Genomic DNA, 16,260 nt, shown 5'->3' with positions numbered 1-16,260 from the left:
CTTTATAAAAATCTATAATGTGTTTACCAAGCCTGCTCCTGAGCTTGTAATTTTAAATATATGACTTACCATGTATTAACCCTAGGTGTCGATGTTTACGCGAGAAGTCGCCTCCAACCACACATTACGCTCCACATAGGAAAAACTTTGTAGAACGACCGAAGCAGGCTGATTACGTTAGCATAGATTTATTGTTCAGTTTCGTGATATAGAATAATATGTGAATCTAATAGGCGCTGTGTATAAATTGATGGCGTGGTAGTACATTCCGCAAAAAAATGTGCCAAATAATAGCGTAAATCGATAATTTAATGACAAATTACGCGATTTGTGTGACAGAGTACCAAGTAGTGACGGACAAAATGTACTGCCGATGGTATCGCTGAGAACGATCCTTTCCAGGTTTTCATACAATCCTTTTGTAAGAGTACACACAGCACCAGGTGTCACAGCATACGAGCGCACCAGACAACGTTACCCCGTTGGGTGCTCGAATAAAAAGCATGGAACCTGCTTAACTGAGCGACAGAAAATTGTCATCTGTAGTCCAGTTCTCATGCGCTGTATACGATTTGATTGCAACGGGAAGTCAGAGCAACAACAAACCGATACTGCTTACATAGTGCTCTTAGACCACTTCACTCTAAGTAAAATGCAGCGTAAAGTCGCGTATATAGCACTTTAGCTGGAATTACCTTAAGTAAAAATGTCGGTTTCTAATTCTTTTTATCTTACTTTATTTATTTATTGTCTTCTTTTTTTTTTTTTAGAAAAGTGATATCTACTTGCTCCAATATTCTAAGGTGAATGGTACATAGCTTCAAACCAAAGTTACCAATGTGCAGGCTAGTGAGCTAGTCCTTAAAGGAATTTTTTAAAGTCAGTAATGTACACATTGTTGCAGGGCGGAAGCGCAGGGCGCAGGGTGGGGGAATTGGATCCTTCATGCAAAATTTTGCGAAACGTTGGGCTCTCTTCTCTCGTATCCTATCCTCTCGTCCCCTCACCTCTCGTCTCCTCTCTTTGACATCTGCACGTGGCAGGGTTTCATTATTACTGGAAGGACTTTAAAGGTAAGGACGTGCTGGTGCTGCCATGAGCAAAATATGGCATTCGCAATTGCCTCAGCAGTAATACGAGGGCTATTCGGAAAGTAAGGAACGATAGGTCGCGAAATGGAAAGCACAGTGAAAATCAAAACTGTTTTGTTTGCAACGGTAAGCTACACCTTCCAGCTACTTCTCTACACGGTCGCCGCTCAGGCTTAGACATCTGTCGTAGCGTTGTACCAACTTTTCAATTCCCTCGTTATAGAAGACAGCCGCCTGTGCGTTTCGACAATTTTCTACTTTGGACTGCAGCATCTTCATTGTCCCTGCACAGTGCGGCCGAGAATTGTCGTGAAGAACGAACCGTATGACAGTTATGTTACGTTGATTGAATAGCTTCAGGTAAAATCTTTCGCCAGGCCCTCATACTTGGCGGGAGACGCTAATTTCTAACCATTTTTACGTTTTACCCTGTGAGCTCAGAACTGAAATGAGCGACATGATGGCGATCGACGGGCGTACTAGACATAGTGTCCAACGCATCTGTGCAAAGCTTCGTCAGATTTTCACTGTATTTTCCATTTCGCGACTGATCGTTCCTTACTTTCCGAATAAGCCTCGTGTGATAACACTGATAAAAAGTTCTGACAGATAACGAGTCATTGTTTTCCACCAGAACATACACTGCCCTGCAGCTCTTACCAGTGTACTGTTTGGAATTTTGAGCAATTAAATCCCTACTGGAGGCACCATTGTGCATTGGATGGTTATTGTGTCTTTTTCGACAACCTGCGGTTAGCGAGAGTATTAAAGTAGACCGGAGGTCTTTTCAAGTTGGTTATGATTATGTTGTTCGTTGTTGGACGTGATTGGACGTGCGTAATTCCGTCATCATCCACTTATATGTGACGCCAAGCTGCGTAAAGTTGACTAAATGTGAGGGCTTAGTAAATGCTGTTTTCTTACCGGTTGTGATTATTGCTCTTAGGTTTGATATTTATTGAGGTCACAAACTTAGTTTTTAACATTATTTTATGAAAAAGCTCAACTGCTTGTCCTTTATTTTCCTGGTTTTTAAATGCCGTTTGGAATGAGACCTGGTTGCTTATTCAGGTCTCCGTGGTAGGACCAGTGTGTTCCGCTTTCCGTGAATGTTGCTCTCCTGGTAGATCCTGGGGTGCCTGACCTCGTGGCCACACACGTCATGACAGTCCTGCCGGAACGAGACCTCGCTTCCGGAACATGGCTCTTTCAAGGAACGCAGATCGTTCCAAATGGGCGCCGCTTCTGGGATATTCTTAATGCAATTTGAGAAAGGAGGAAAGAAATTAAAACAACTCAAAAATAAAAAAGTCACCACAAAATGATCACAGTTCCATTCCCCGTCCCATATCCCCTGCCGTTTCAAATGCTTTTGGTCCATTGCTCTTGTAAGGTGCATCACATGCGCATCGACCAGTGGGCATTCTACAAAGTACTGCAGATGAAGCGTCATCGTTTTCTTATAACACTTTTCTCTAGAAATTGTTTCACATAGCGCACACCACAATCCGAGGCTACTTCAGTCCTGTTGAAAACCTACCAGAGCAGTCCCCATTGGCTGTTGACGTTTCTAGCCGGTACTTGTGAATGACATCTAATTTAATGGGATTACAGCTAAACCAACTAGGAAATAGTCAATGGTCCTTCAAGTCCTGTCAAAAGCTTTTCCGATTTTTTTGTCCACTTGTTGTTAACACCAGATAAATTAAAATAGCCTACATGAGTGGCAATACACAGAAGAAAATTCTTAAATTGACTCGCGGCAGCTGTGCTTTCTTTCCTTCATGCGGGGATTGTGCGGTACTAGCAAGCGAGGTATCACCTAAGCCTTGCAAGAATCCAAATTTTGACAAGGACTAGTTAAAAGCGAAGAAACCGTGTGAGACCTTAAACATCTCATTTCAGGGGATATTTAGTACATGTCCGGAGTTAGTTTTTGGCATGTGGGTACTGTGTGACGTTAATTAACAGCGAACTAAAAATGAGGTTGGAAGCGGGTTAAGATATGACAAATGGTTCAAATGGCTCTGAGCACTATGGGACTCAACTGCTGAGGTCATTAGTCCCCTAGAACTTAGAACTAGTTAAATCTAACTAACCTAAGGACATCACAAACATCCATGCCCGAGGAAGGATTCGAACCTGCGACCGTAGCGGTCTTGCGTTTCCAGACTGCAGCGCCTTTAACCGCACGGCCACTTCGGCCGGCTAAGATATGACAAGATGGACCATTGTCTACTAACAAAAATGACAAATCACAACTTGTTTCTCTATGTAATAACGCGGATATGGGTCTGAGGTTCCTCGTGTCTTTCACCGATTTCTGTGTTGCGTGCTTCATTCAGCGTTATATCTGGTGTTGTGGAACTGGGGAAACTGCCTGAGCGCTGGCCACACAAGAAAATCATACAATACTAGATCAACAATAATCGCAAATCATTTACAAAAGTTCACTAATAGGGTGTGTGACAAATTGAAGTGTTCTGCCATTCGGATGAATTAATAGTGCCGGCCGGAGTGGCCGTGCGGTTCTGGTTCAATGGCTCTGAGCACTATGGGACTCAACTTCTGAGGTCTTTAGTCCCTTAGAACTTAGAACTAGTTAAACCTAACTTACCTAAGGACATCACACACATCCATGCCCGAGGCAGGATTCGAACCTGCGACCGTAGCGGTCTCGCGGGTCCAGACTGCAGCGCCTAGAACCGCACAACCACTTCGACCGCTACGGTCGGAAGTTCGAATCCTGCCTCGGGCATGGATGTGTGTGATGTCCTTAGGTTAGTTAGATTTAATTAGTTCTACATTCTAGCTGTCTGATGACCTCAGAAATTACCTCCCATAGTGCTCACAGCCAATTGAACCATTTTTGAATTAATAGTAAACATATTTTCGATCGAGCCCACACAAATACTCTCCTCACGAACACATAGACTTGATCCCCATCTGAGACACACGTTCAAATCGTGAAAGTTTCAGCACCTTTGCGATGCAAATTGAGAAAATAACTATGCTTGAGACATAAGCTCGCTGTGAACGATCGATAAAATCGCAATGCGATTGTCTGTTTCTACACATAGCCAAACGACATCTTACCACGAAACCGTACAGCAAACAGCAACCTCGCCAGCAGACGGAAAACAAAACTCCAAGCACCCCAGGACACAAACTGCTTATTCAGTGCTTATTCAGACTCGCGACCCAACATTCCAAGCTAAGCGGCTCATGACGTGATACGTCAGCTAAGGCGGAACTCAAAGAATACTTCTTGAGCATCTCACAGACTGGCCCAAAATTGACTTGCATTTTTTACTATCGGCAAACTAGGTACAGAATTGCATCTTTGTAGTACAACTATGATGACTAATACGCGAAAGTATTGATTATTGAAAGTAATATATATAGAGGGTGGTCCATTCATTGTGACCGGGCCAAATATCTCACCAAACAAGCATCAAACGAAAAAACTACAAAGAACGAAACTCGTCTAGCTTGAAGGGGGAAACCAGATGGCGCTATGGTTGGCCCTCTAGATGGCGCTGCCATAGGTCAAACGGATATCAAATGCATATTTTTAAATAGGAACCCCCATTTTTTATTACATATTCGTGTAGTACGAAAAGAAATATGAATGTTTTAGTTGAACCACTTTTTTCGCTTTGTGATAGATGGCGCTGTAATAGTCACAAACATATAAGTTCGTGGTATCACGTAACATTCCACCAGTGCGGACAGTATTTGCTTCGTGATACATTACCTGTGTAAAAATGGACCGTTTGCCAACTGCGGAAAAGGTCGATATCGTGTTGATGTATGGCTATAGTGATCAAAATGCCCAACGGGCGTGCGCTATGTATGCTGCTCGGTATCCTGGACGACATCACCCAAGTGTCCGGACCGTTCGCCGGATAGTTACATTATTTAAGGAAACAGGAAGTGTTCAGCCACATGTGAAACGTCAACCACGACCTGCAACAAATGATGATGCCCAAGTAGGTGTTTTAGCTGCTGTCGCGGCTAATCCGCACATCAGTAGCCGACAAATTGCGCGAGAATCGTGAATCCCAAAAACGTCGATGTTCAGAATGATACATCAACATTGACTGTACCCGTACCATATTTCTATGCACCGTGAATTGCATGGCGACGACTTTGAACGTCGTGTACAGTTCTGCCACTGGGCACAGGAGAAATTACGGAACGATGACAGACTTTTTGCACGCGTTCTATGTAGCGACGAAGCGTCATTGACCAACAGGGGTAACGTAAACCGGCATAATAAGCACTATTGGGCAACGGAAAATCCACGATGGCTGCGAGAAGTGGAAAATCAGCGGCCTTGTCGGGTTAATGTATGGTGCGGCATTATGGGAGGAAGGGTAATTGGCCCCCATTTTATCGATGGCCATCTACATGGTGCAATGTATGCTGATTTCCTACATAATGTTCTACCGATGTTACTACAAGATGTTTCACTTCATGACAGAATGGCGGTGTACATCCAACATGATGGATGTCCGGCACATAGCTCGCGTGCGATTGAAGGAGTATTAAATAGCAAATTTCGTGACAGATGGATTGGTCGTCGAAGCACCATACCATGGCCCGCACGTTCACCGGATCTCATCCCCCGATTTCCTTCTGTGGGGAAAGTTGACGGATATTTGCTATCGTTATCCACCGGCAACGCCTGACAACATGCGTCAGGGAAAGTTGAAGGATATTTGCTATCGTTATCCACCGGCAACGCCTGACAACATGCGTCAGCGCATTGTGAATACATGTGCGAACATTACGGAGTGCCAACTACTCGCTGTTGAGAGGAATGTCGTTACACGTATTGCCAAATGCATTGAGGTTGAGCATTTGTTGCATTAATGTGGTATTTACAGGTACTCACGCTGTAACAGCATGCGTTCTCAGAAATGATAAGTTCATAAAGGTACATGTATCACACTGGAACAACCGAAATAAAATGTTCAAACGTACCTACGTTCTGTATTTTAGTTTAAAAAACCTACTTGTTACCAACTGTTCGTCTAAAATTGTGAGCCATATGTTTGTGACTATTACAGCGCCATCTATCACAAAGCGAAAAAATTGGTCCAATTAAAACATTCATATTTCCTAACGTAATACATGAATGTGTAATAAAAAATGGGCGTTCCTATTTTTAAAAAACGCAGTTGATATCCATTTGAGCAATGGCACCGCCATCTAGTGGGCCATCCATAGCGCCATATGGTTTCCCCCTTCAAGCTAGACAAGTTTCGTTCTTTGCATTTTATTCGTTTGACGCTTGTTTCGTGAGATACTTGGCCCCGTCACGATCAAGAAAAGAACTGACGTTCGAGGTCTATCAACACAAAATCTGATAGAACTGATGAAATAGTAGATTTGACAAAGATTATTAAAATAGTAATGCAGGTAAGATACTGTGAGCAGCATTACTGTAACGAAAGTAGATGCAAACACAACGTTTACAGTAGTACGTATTTATATACCGACTTGCACCGCAGATCCAGAAGGGATTGAAAGAATCTAAGACGAGGGATAAGACGTTATTCAGATTGTTAAGTGGATGAAAACTCTCGGCAGGGTCTGGAATTCTATACCAACGAAATGCGAGAACGCAAAATTACTAGGAGAAAAAGGATTTGTGGAAAGAATGAAAGGGAAAATCACACAATTTTGAATACAGTGGAGTTTAATCATGACTCACACATGGGTTAAGAACCTTTCAAGAACGTTGTTCACGTGGAAGAGACCTGCAGACACCGGAAGGTTTCCAGTAGATAACATAATTCTAGGACCAGAATTTAAATTGCGAAATGTTTATAGGGTCAGTTGGGAATCTGACCATAATTATTTGCTTATTAATTGCAGATTAAACCTGAAGAAACCACTAAAAGTTTGGCAATGAAGCATATTGGACCTTTATAAATTTACGAATGCCAAGGTTTTTGAGATTGTCAAAGATGGCATCAGGCACGAGAACGTATGCTGCATAAGATGAACGGGTACCTTGGAGAAATGAAATAGTGAAGGCAACAGAGCATCAAATAGCCAAAAAGTTAGGGCGCAATAGAGGTCCCTGGAATAACACATGAGTTATTCAGTCCAGCTGTCGAAAGAAGAATACATAAACATGCAGCAAATGAAGCAGGGTGCAGGAAATACAGACTTCTAAAAGCTGAGATTACCAGGAAATACAAAACGGTAAAACCAATGACCGCTAAATGAGAATTAAAACCTCCTGGCAGATTAAAACATGTGTGATGGACCGAGACTCGAATTCGGGAGCTTTGTGTTTCGCAGTCACGTGCTCTTCCAACTGAACTACCCAAACACAAATTGCGACTCGTCCCCAGAATTCTAATTCTGCCGGTACCTCTTCTCCTACCTTCCGTAATTTGGTAGTGCAGCTTGTAGAGCACGTGCCCGTGAATTGCAAAGTTCTCCAGTTCGAGTCTCGGTTCGGCACAGGAACCAGCGCAAACGTCGCTGCAGAGTGAAAATATCATTTTCGATGAGATTTGCTGATCTACAGATGCCTGCGTGAGTAAATGAAAGATAGATGAACCCTAAAAGAAAATTAAAGAGAATATTAAAGAAAGAGAAGCACGGGTTTATTAAGAACTGAGATTGCAAGCCCATACTAAACAAGAAAGGGAAGGACAACATAGAGGATCTAAATAACAGAAACAAACTTGAAGCTATTTTTGTAGATAGAGACGAGTAAGTAGCTACAGAAGAGAGTTGAGATGTGATACAAAAAGAAACTTTGAGTACAGCACTGGGAAGGACAACATAGAGGATCTAAGTAACAGAAACAAACTTGAAGTTATTTTTGTAGATAGAGACGAGGAAGTAGCTAAAGAAGATAGTTGAGATGTGATACAAAAAGCACTGAAAGATCTGTCTCAAAACAATGCACCTGGAATAGACGACCTACCTTTAAATTCTTAGATGCGCCATCCCTGGGAGAACTATTATAGTTGATATTCAAGACTTTTCAGACGCGAAATACCTTCAAAATTCAAGAGGAATGTATTAATTTCGATTTTTTAGAAGACAGACGCTAGCAGGCGTGCATACTACCAAACCTGCATTCTAATAGGCCATCGCTGCTAAGTACTGACAGGATGCATTTACACGGGAACGAAAAAACTGGAAGAAATCGATTTCGGTGAAGATTAGTTTGGGTTCCGGAGAAATGTAAGAACATTTGAGGCAATACTGACCTGACGAAGTTTATTACATTTACAACTTTTGTAGATGTAGGAAAAGCTTTTAACATTGTTGACTGGAACCAAATGTTCGGAATTCTTATGGGATAAAACACAGGGAGCGAAAGGTAATGCATAATCCGTCTGCAGTAATAGGAGTCGAATGGCAGAAGTGAAGCGGCAGTTCATGAGGAAGTGAGACATTGTTGTAGTACCTCCTTGATGTTATTCAGTTGATCAAACAATAAAGGAAACAAATGTGGAAAATTAATCAATGTTTAGGAACAAAAGTGGGATACGGAAGTACTAAGGAATGACGAGATACGTTTGAAATTCTCTAACGCTATAGATACAGCAATAAGGAATAGCACAGTAGGCAGTACAGTTGAAGAGGAATGGACATCTCTAAAAAGGGCCATCACAGAAGTTGGGAAGGAAAGCATAGGTACAAAGAAGGTAGCTGCGAAGAAACCATGGGTAACAGAAGAAATACTTCAGTTGATTGATGAAAGGAGCAAGTACAAACATGTTCCGGGAAAATCAGGAATACAGAAATACAAGTTGCTGAGGAATGAAATAAATAAGAAGCGCAGGGAAGCTAAGACGAAATGGATGCTGGAAAAATGTGAAGACATCGAAAAAGATATGATTGTCGGAAGGACAGACTCAGCCTACAGGAAAGTCAAAACGGCCTTTGGTGACATTAAAAGCAACGGTGGTAACATTAAGAGTGCAACGGGAATTCCACTGTTAAATGCAGAGGAGAGAGCAGATAGGTGGAAAGAATACATTGAAAGCTTCTATGAGGGTGAAGATTTGTCTGATGTGATAGAAGAAGAAACAGGAGTCGATTTAGAAGTGATAGGGGATCCAGTACTAGAAACGGAATTTAAAAGAGCTTTTCAGGACTTACGGTCAAATAAGGCAGAAGGGATAGATAACATTCCATCAGAATTTCTAAAATCATTGGGAGAAGTGATAACAAAACGACCATTCACGTTGGTGTGTAGAATATATGAGTCTGGCAATTTACCATCTGACTTTCGGAAAAGCATCATCCACACAATTCCGAAGACGGCAAGAGCTGACAAAAGCGAGAATTATCGCACAATCAGCTTAACAGCTCATGCATCGAAGCTGCTTACAAGAATAATATACAGAAGAATGGAAAAGAAAATTGAGAATGCGCTAGGTGACGATCAGTTTGGCTTTAGGAAAAGTAAAGGGACGAGAGAGGCAATTCTGACGTTACGGCTAATAATGGAAGCAAGGCTAAAGAAAAATCAAGACATTTCCATAGGATTTGTCGACCTGGAAAAAGCGTTCGACAATATAAAATGGTGCAAGCTGTTCGAGATTCTGAAAAAGGTAGGGGTAAGCTATAGGGAGAGACGGGTCATATACAATATGTACAACAACCAAGAGGGAATAATAAGAGTGGCCGATAAAGAACGAAGTGCTCGTATTAAGAAGGATGTAAGACAAGGCTGTAGCCTTTCGCCCCTACTCTTCAATCTGTACATCGAAGAAGCAATGATGGAAATAAAAGAAAGGTTCAGGAGTGGAATTAAAATACAAGGTGAAAGGATATCAATGATACGATTCGCTGATGACATTGCTATCCTGAGTGAAAGTGAAGAAGAATAAATGATCTGCTGAATGGAATGAACAGTCTAATGAATACACAGTATGGTTTGAGAGCAAATCGGAGAAAGACGTAGGTAATGAGAAGTAGTAGAAATGAGAACAGCGAGAAAGTTAACATCAGGATTGATGGTCACGAAGTCAATGAAGTTAAGGAATTCTGCTACCTAGGCAGTAAAATAACCAATGACGGACGGAGCAAGGAGGACATCAAAAGCAGACTCGCTATGGCAAAAAAGGCATTTCTGGCCAAGAGAAGTCTACTAATATCAAATACCGGCCTTAATTTGAGGAAGAAATTTCTGAGTATGTACGTCTGGAGTACAGCATTGTATGGTAGTGAAACATGGGCTGTGGGAAAACCGGAACAGAAGAGAATCGAAGCATTTGAGATGTGGTGCTATAGACGAATGTTGAAAATTAGGTGGACTGATAAGGTAAGGAATGAGGAAGTTCTACGCAGAATCGGAGAGGAAAGGAACATGTGCAAAACACTGGTAAGGAGAAGGGACAGGATGATAGGACATCTGCTAAGACATGGTACTAGAGGGAGCTGTAGAGGGCAAAAACTGTAGAGGAAGACAGAGATTGGAATACGTCAAGCAAATAATTGAGGACGTAGGTTGCAAGTGCTACTCTGAGATGAAGAGGTTAGCACAGGATAGGAATTCGTGGCGGGCCGCATCAAACCAGTCACTAGACTGATGACCAAAAAAAAAAAAAAAAAAAAAAAAAAGGAATAAAAAATAAAAGCTTTGAGGTATGAAGGTGGCGCAGCGTATTTCTGCCGTAGACAGCAAAGGATTTGAAAGATTAGTTGAACGCAACATATCGTATCTTTCAAAAGTAAAACAAGCGTAAGGGATTCTAATCGATTTCATCAGACGATACTGACGTAACTGGATTGGGAAACGAGTGACTGAGTCAATGAGTTTTGTTACTTTGCCAAAAAAGAAGTGGTGACGGCCCACACAGAATGGGAAATGTTCAATGTAAACAGGCAATAGCATGTCACACATTTCGAAAAAAAAAGAAATTTTTTAACATCGAAAGTAAATCTACACGAACGGAAAAAGGTCTCAGCACCACGAAGGAGTCGTGCAAGAGAAACGAAAACTGTAGTCGGGTTTCCACATCTGAAGATGACGCCAGCTCAGATTTCGCTGCAGTCGCCTAGTAGAACCACTATGAGGATGCAGACCTGCTTTGTTTAAATACGTACTGAAGCGGTCGTTAGCGTCAGTTACGTCTGAGATTGTACATAGGACATATGGCGTTCGTGTTAGCCAAGATGCTTTTAAGACGATGAAAACGACGAAGACACATTGTGTTTACCTCGCTGAGTTTGAAAGAGGTCATGTAACGATGCTCCTGGAAGCTAAACGTTCATTGAGGGGTATTGATGAAAGACTTGGGAGGAATGCATCTGCTGTCATTGGTGGGCACGGGAAGGTACGGTCGCAAGAAGACTTTGCTCTTGACGGGCATGTGACACAACCGAGACGCAAAACCATCTTCTTCGGCGTATGGTTCTTGCGCATCGTACGGAATCTACAGGAGAAGTCTGAACAGCGGTTGGCACCGCAGTGACACAACGAACCGGTACAAATCTGTTACTTCACTGACAGCTCCGAGACAAGAGCCCTGTGGCGTCCATTACACTGAAAAATGGTTCAAATGGCTCTGAGCACTATGGGACAACTTCTGAGGTCATCAGTCCCCTAGAACTACTTAACTAACCTAGGGACATCACACCTTCAGTTAAGGAAGGTAGTAGTCAAAAACTCTGAGCCCAGGACTCAATCCGCATAAATTGGCCTTGCTCGGAATTCTTACTACGTTTCACATGCTGATCATGATATGGCGCTAGTAGGATTAGTGATAATGAAATTTGACTGGTAAAAACATCGGTCTGGCTTTGCCATACATAAATTAATACACATACTGGATTTGGAGTGTATGGCCAGTAACGGCTAAACATGCTTGTTTTTAGGACTAAGCCTATTAGCGGCACATCATGGTCGGCATGTAAAACGCGATAAGACTTCTCAAGAAGACTCACTTATACGTGTTGAAACCTAGGTCAAGAACTTATGACTATTGCCTTCCGCAACCGTTTACTGTTTATATTCCATACAATGTCATTTGTATTTGCTTTCAGCTTGAACCTCACCTCTGATGTAATAATCGGACCCTCTTCTCTTCTTCTGAGATCTCTTCTGAGTTCGTTTCCTGTGCTTACAATGCATAAATGAGCTCACTTTGACCTTGGACGCGTTCGTTTCTGTCACGCGGCAAATCTTGAGATTACTTTCTTCGGACATCAGTTTTGAGAATCAGCAACGGCGTCGGGCCACCGCCGAGCTGCGTCATGAAAGCCTTCACGACGGCCACTATAAAAGAAGCCCCGTTCTGCGGTGGAGCTCATCCAAGTGCTCAGCGAACACCCGCCCACACGGCGTGCCACCTCACGCAGATCATGAGCGCCGCAACGGTATGTTTTTTCTCTCCTCACAGTCCTTGTTGCGTAAACGTGGTACCCCGCGCAGCTGAAGACTATCCATGCTGCAGCCCGTGCCACAAAGCACGGCACATACATTTGCTTTATTTATTCTGTAGAAATTTTCAGTGGACAGCTGAAATAAGCTAGCATTCAGCACTCAAAACCGCACTCACTCTTGTAATTTTTCCGGTGGTGCCCGGTCAAAAGGTTAGCATTTATGTTCGTAATATCACTAAGATTCTTAACACAATAGTTAACAAAATTCTTACAGCTTGAAGATATATTATAACTCATTTTCGTTAGTACTGAGCGCAGGTGAAAACAAAACTGAAAGTGTGATTATTCGGGACTTTTATTTTAATGCATGCTTGGGAGAGCATTGTACTTTAATTAAATATGACTAATATTTTTCCTCTTTGTTAAAATCTTTTGGTTTGTTCAGTTTCCCTAACAAACATGTTCCTTTATGGTTACAATTGTAAATCTTGAAACAGAAATACCGTTACTTGCATCGACGTGACTTGAAAATTCTTGTTCGCTTTATGAAAATATGCTTGTTGATAGCTGTGTTAATAAACCGTATTGATTACCTTTACGATTTCAATTATTTTCATAAACTAGAGTCACCAACTTATTAAACTAAAAATTGAATAGTCATTACTATAATTAAATAACATATCTTAAAGTTTTAAACATGATTGTTTCTCCGCAACCGTGTATTACATCCATTACAGGATTATACAACCAGCCGATTGCAAATAACTGTATGGTACAGTGACCTAGGCTACGACACGTATTAAGGGTGTCTTCATTACAATGAAATTTTGAAGAATCTTTAAAATAATACATAGAAGACACCCATAGTAAGCGTCGAAACAGAGGCCAATTTAGCAAACAATTATTTGCGACCGGCTGGCTGTTTAGTCCCATGCTGAAAAATATCGCAAGTGCCGTGTATGAGGGACTGCATTCGAAAATTGTTATGAAATGCTCTCTTTCTGGATTAGATATCACAAAAGTTCCCCTTCTAGTGTTCTCACCACAGGTTCAACCGAGAGATCTGCAGATCCGAAACACAATCTTGATAGCACACACCTATGTAACCAATTTATGTCCCCTCCTAAGAAAGATGTTTAAGACTCTATGCCGAACCTGGGACCATGCATTTCATGGACATTTGCCCTAGCTTCTCAGCTATCTTTGTTTTCCTTTTTAACTTTATTTCCGAAAAATTTACGCTGTGTGACGGTGGCACTTCTCCTTTCAGTCAATAGTTTGTTAGCCTTTAGAACTAAAAGCTATAATGGTAACTGAATACTGTAGCATATGTATAAATCCCATATACAAATTGTCTTTCAAAATCGTAAACCTAACATATCTTTTGCCGAAGATGAAACTCTCTAACATTAGCATCCAGTTGGAAAGTCGTTTCCTTCAGAATTTTGGGATTACCACTGATGCAATTATGTCTACGTTCGTGATGCTACACAACTATGTTTACATGTTATTTGTATTTTGCTCCCGATATCGAATTTGTTAGTATTGTCCACCTCTTTTTACTTACTTATTTCTTTTTGGGTGGTCTTGAAAACTTTTGAGTGCTGTTTCATTATTTGTTATTACATAGAATATCTAACTATAATGTAACCTTGTTGCTGATCTCCCTTTCGCACACGGAAAGGCTCGAATGTCTATGAAAATCAACTTCCTATGTGATAGGTCTCGTGTAGCATACTTGCACATTACGTCTTCCTCCATTTCCCTACCTCTGTGGTTATCAAATATTCAACCGTCCTGTGTATGGCGGTACTTTTCATGTGAGGGTGCTGTCAGCATGGTTCTGCTCAAGGTGGTTGCTGTGACGTCACTATGTGACAAGGAAAATATGTAAACATCACTGTTTACACCCGAAGCTACACATCAATAGGACAGTTTTTTCTCTATATTCTTCCTGTGAACATCCTGTATTTCAAATTACGTTTGCGGTGTCACTGGTTTATTTGAAAATTAAATTTCAGTAAAGCCCATTGTACGATGATTGCTTTCCGTACCCAGATTACGTACAACACACCAGTCACACTTAGTAGGGGGGTAAATATCCGTCGGTTTTGTAATAGGTGAGTTTCTCCAAGCATGCTCCATGCTTCCCTGAAGAGCTTTCCTCTATCTTTCTGTATGTGAAGTATGTTTGTCACAATTGTATGCGAAGTCTACCGGGTGTAGCCCCATACTTCCATTGGGGCCGTTAGCTCTTCGCTGGTCATGCTATCGTGGCACGACCGACAACACGCCCTCAAAGCAGTATATCCGCTATTATCTCTCGCTCTCCTACTCTCTCTCTCTCACTCACTCTCTCTCTCTCTCTCTCTCTCTCTCGCTCTCTCTCTCTCGTACCTTTCAAACCTCTCAGAATTTCTCCTGCATCACTTTCACGACCAACACTTTTGAAAGAAATGATTTTGCTGAGACCTGGCCTAGCCACAGAGTAGGGATATAGGTCGGGAATGAATTATCACTCTGTAATTAAGTATGTGCTGATTTGAAATTTTCTGGGAGAGTCAAACTATACGCCGGATTGGAACTCGCCTGGGAACTTTTCTTTCTTTTTGGAGTGCTAGTTGCGGAAGGTATGCAGGAGATGTGAGAAGTTTCGAAGACAGCGTCGGAGCTACAGCTGTGGGAGGGGTGGAGGGAGGGGCGGGGAAGGGAAGCTGCGAGTCAAAGGCAAAGATCTCCGGTTAGAGCGTCGGCCTGGATGACAGTTTTAATCTGAAAGTTTAAAAAGAGTGCACATTCCATTCTAGAGTGAAAATTCATTCTGGAAACGAGTTTTTAACTTTACATTTGTTATTTTCACATTACACTTTCAACTGTCAACGTCCTTTGGCACTTTTCTTCGCTCTTACTTTTCAGTCCTGTCTCGGAAAACAAAGTAGCCAGTTCTACCTTAGTGGTAGTCTTGTCCTATCCTGTAGTACAGGGCTGTCAACTTTTTATATTACTTGTGCCATATTAGAAGAAGGCGAATCTGATCAGATAATATACTTACCATTTTACATTTCTTGTACGAGATTTCATAAATAATTTTATATACAAATAACTAAAAATCTTGAATTAATGAGACATTTCACTTTTAATTTAGGAAACTAGTGTATGAATATCATTCTCAAGGTTTTCATCTGAGATTTTGATTCTATTTTTACTCTTGATGTGCTTTACTCTTGAAAATAATATTTCACAAACATATGTGGTTCCAAACAAAGATGAGACACGTAACGCACAACTGTGCAGCAAAGGATATTCTTCTCTATGCAGCTGTGATTTGTAAAAGTCCATGATACGTGATTAAACGGTTATTTTAGTTGGATGTCGGACTGCAACTCTGTGCATTCGATCTGAAAATTTTCTGGCAACGTTGGGAATAATGCAGCACTATCTACTGCTTGTTAACATCTGTTGAGTGTAGTTCGAAGACGATGACTTCCACCTTTACCGAAGATACTGACCAGAGATGGGGGCAAAGTTGTTGCGGCCAGACAGTACAGTACAACCACGCTGTTAGTATTGTACTTGCGAACAACGCATAGCTTACGAGCAAATAGAGAATACACGTCAACAAATTTCGTGCATTACTAATAAGCTATAATAAAATGGAATGAAGCTGCGACTGGCTGAGTGACGTCTGCTATCTACTGTGGGTGGACTGGAAGGGGAAAGAGCATAGTGACCGCAGCGGGCAGCCATTAAGTGTAGCAGCAACACGTTTCGATTTGTACTTAACTCCTCCTTCGGT

The 16,260-nt window shown here is 41.7% G+C and overlaps 1 protein-coding gene across 1 annotated transcript in view; it reads left to right on the top strand.

Annotated features, from left to right (window-relative positions):
* The first annotated feature begins 12,335 nt into the window (after positions 1–12,335).
* The window catches only part of LOC124712242, a 41,485-nt gene continuing 37,560 nt past the window's right edge, over positions 12,336–16,260 (top strand). The window contains exon 1 of the mRNA XM_047242536.1: positions 12,336–12,458. Within this exon, the coding sequence (XP_047098492.1) occupies positions 12,336–12,458 (123 nt within the window). The remainder of the gene's footprint in view (positions 12,459–16,260) is intronic.

The sequence above is a fragment of the Schistocerca piceifrons genome, chromosome 8 (genome assembly GCF_021461385.2).
Source record: "Schistocerca piceifrons isolate TAMUIC-IGC-003096 chromosome 8, iqSchPice1.1, whole genome shotgun sequence".
Classification (NCBI taxonomy): domain Eukaryota; kingdom Metazoa; phylum Arthropoda; class Insecta; order Orthoptera; family Acrididae; genus Schistocerca; species Schistocerca piceifrons.
Note: the sequence above shows the minus strand (reverse complement) of the source record. Positions and strands in the feature narration are given on the sequence as shown.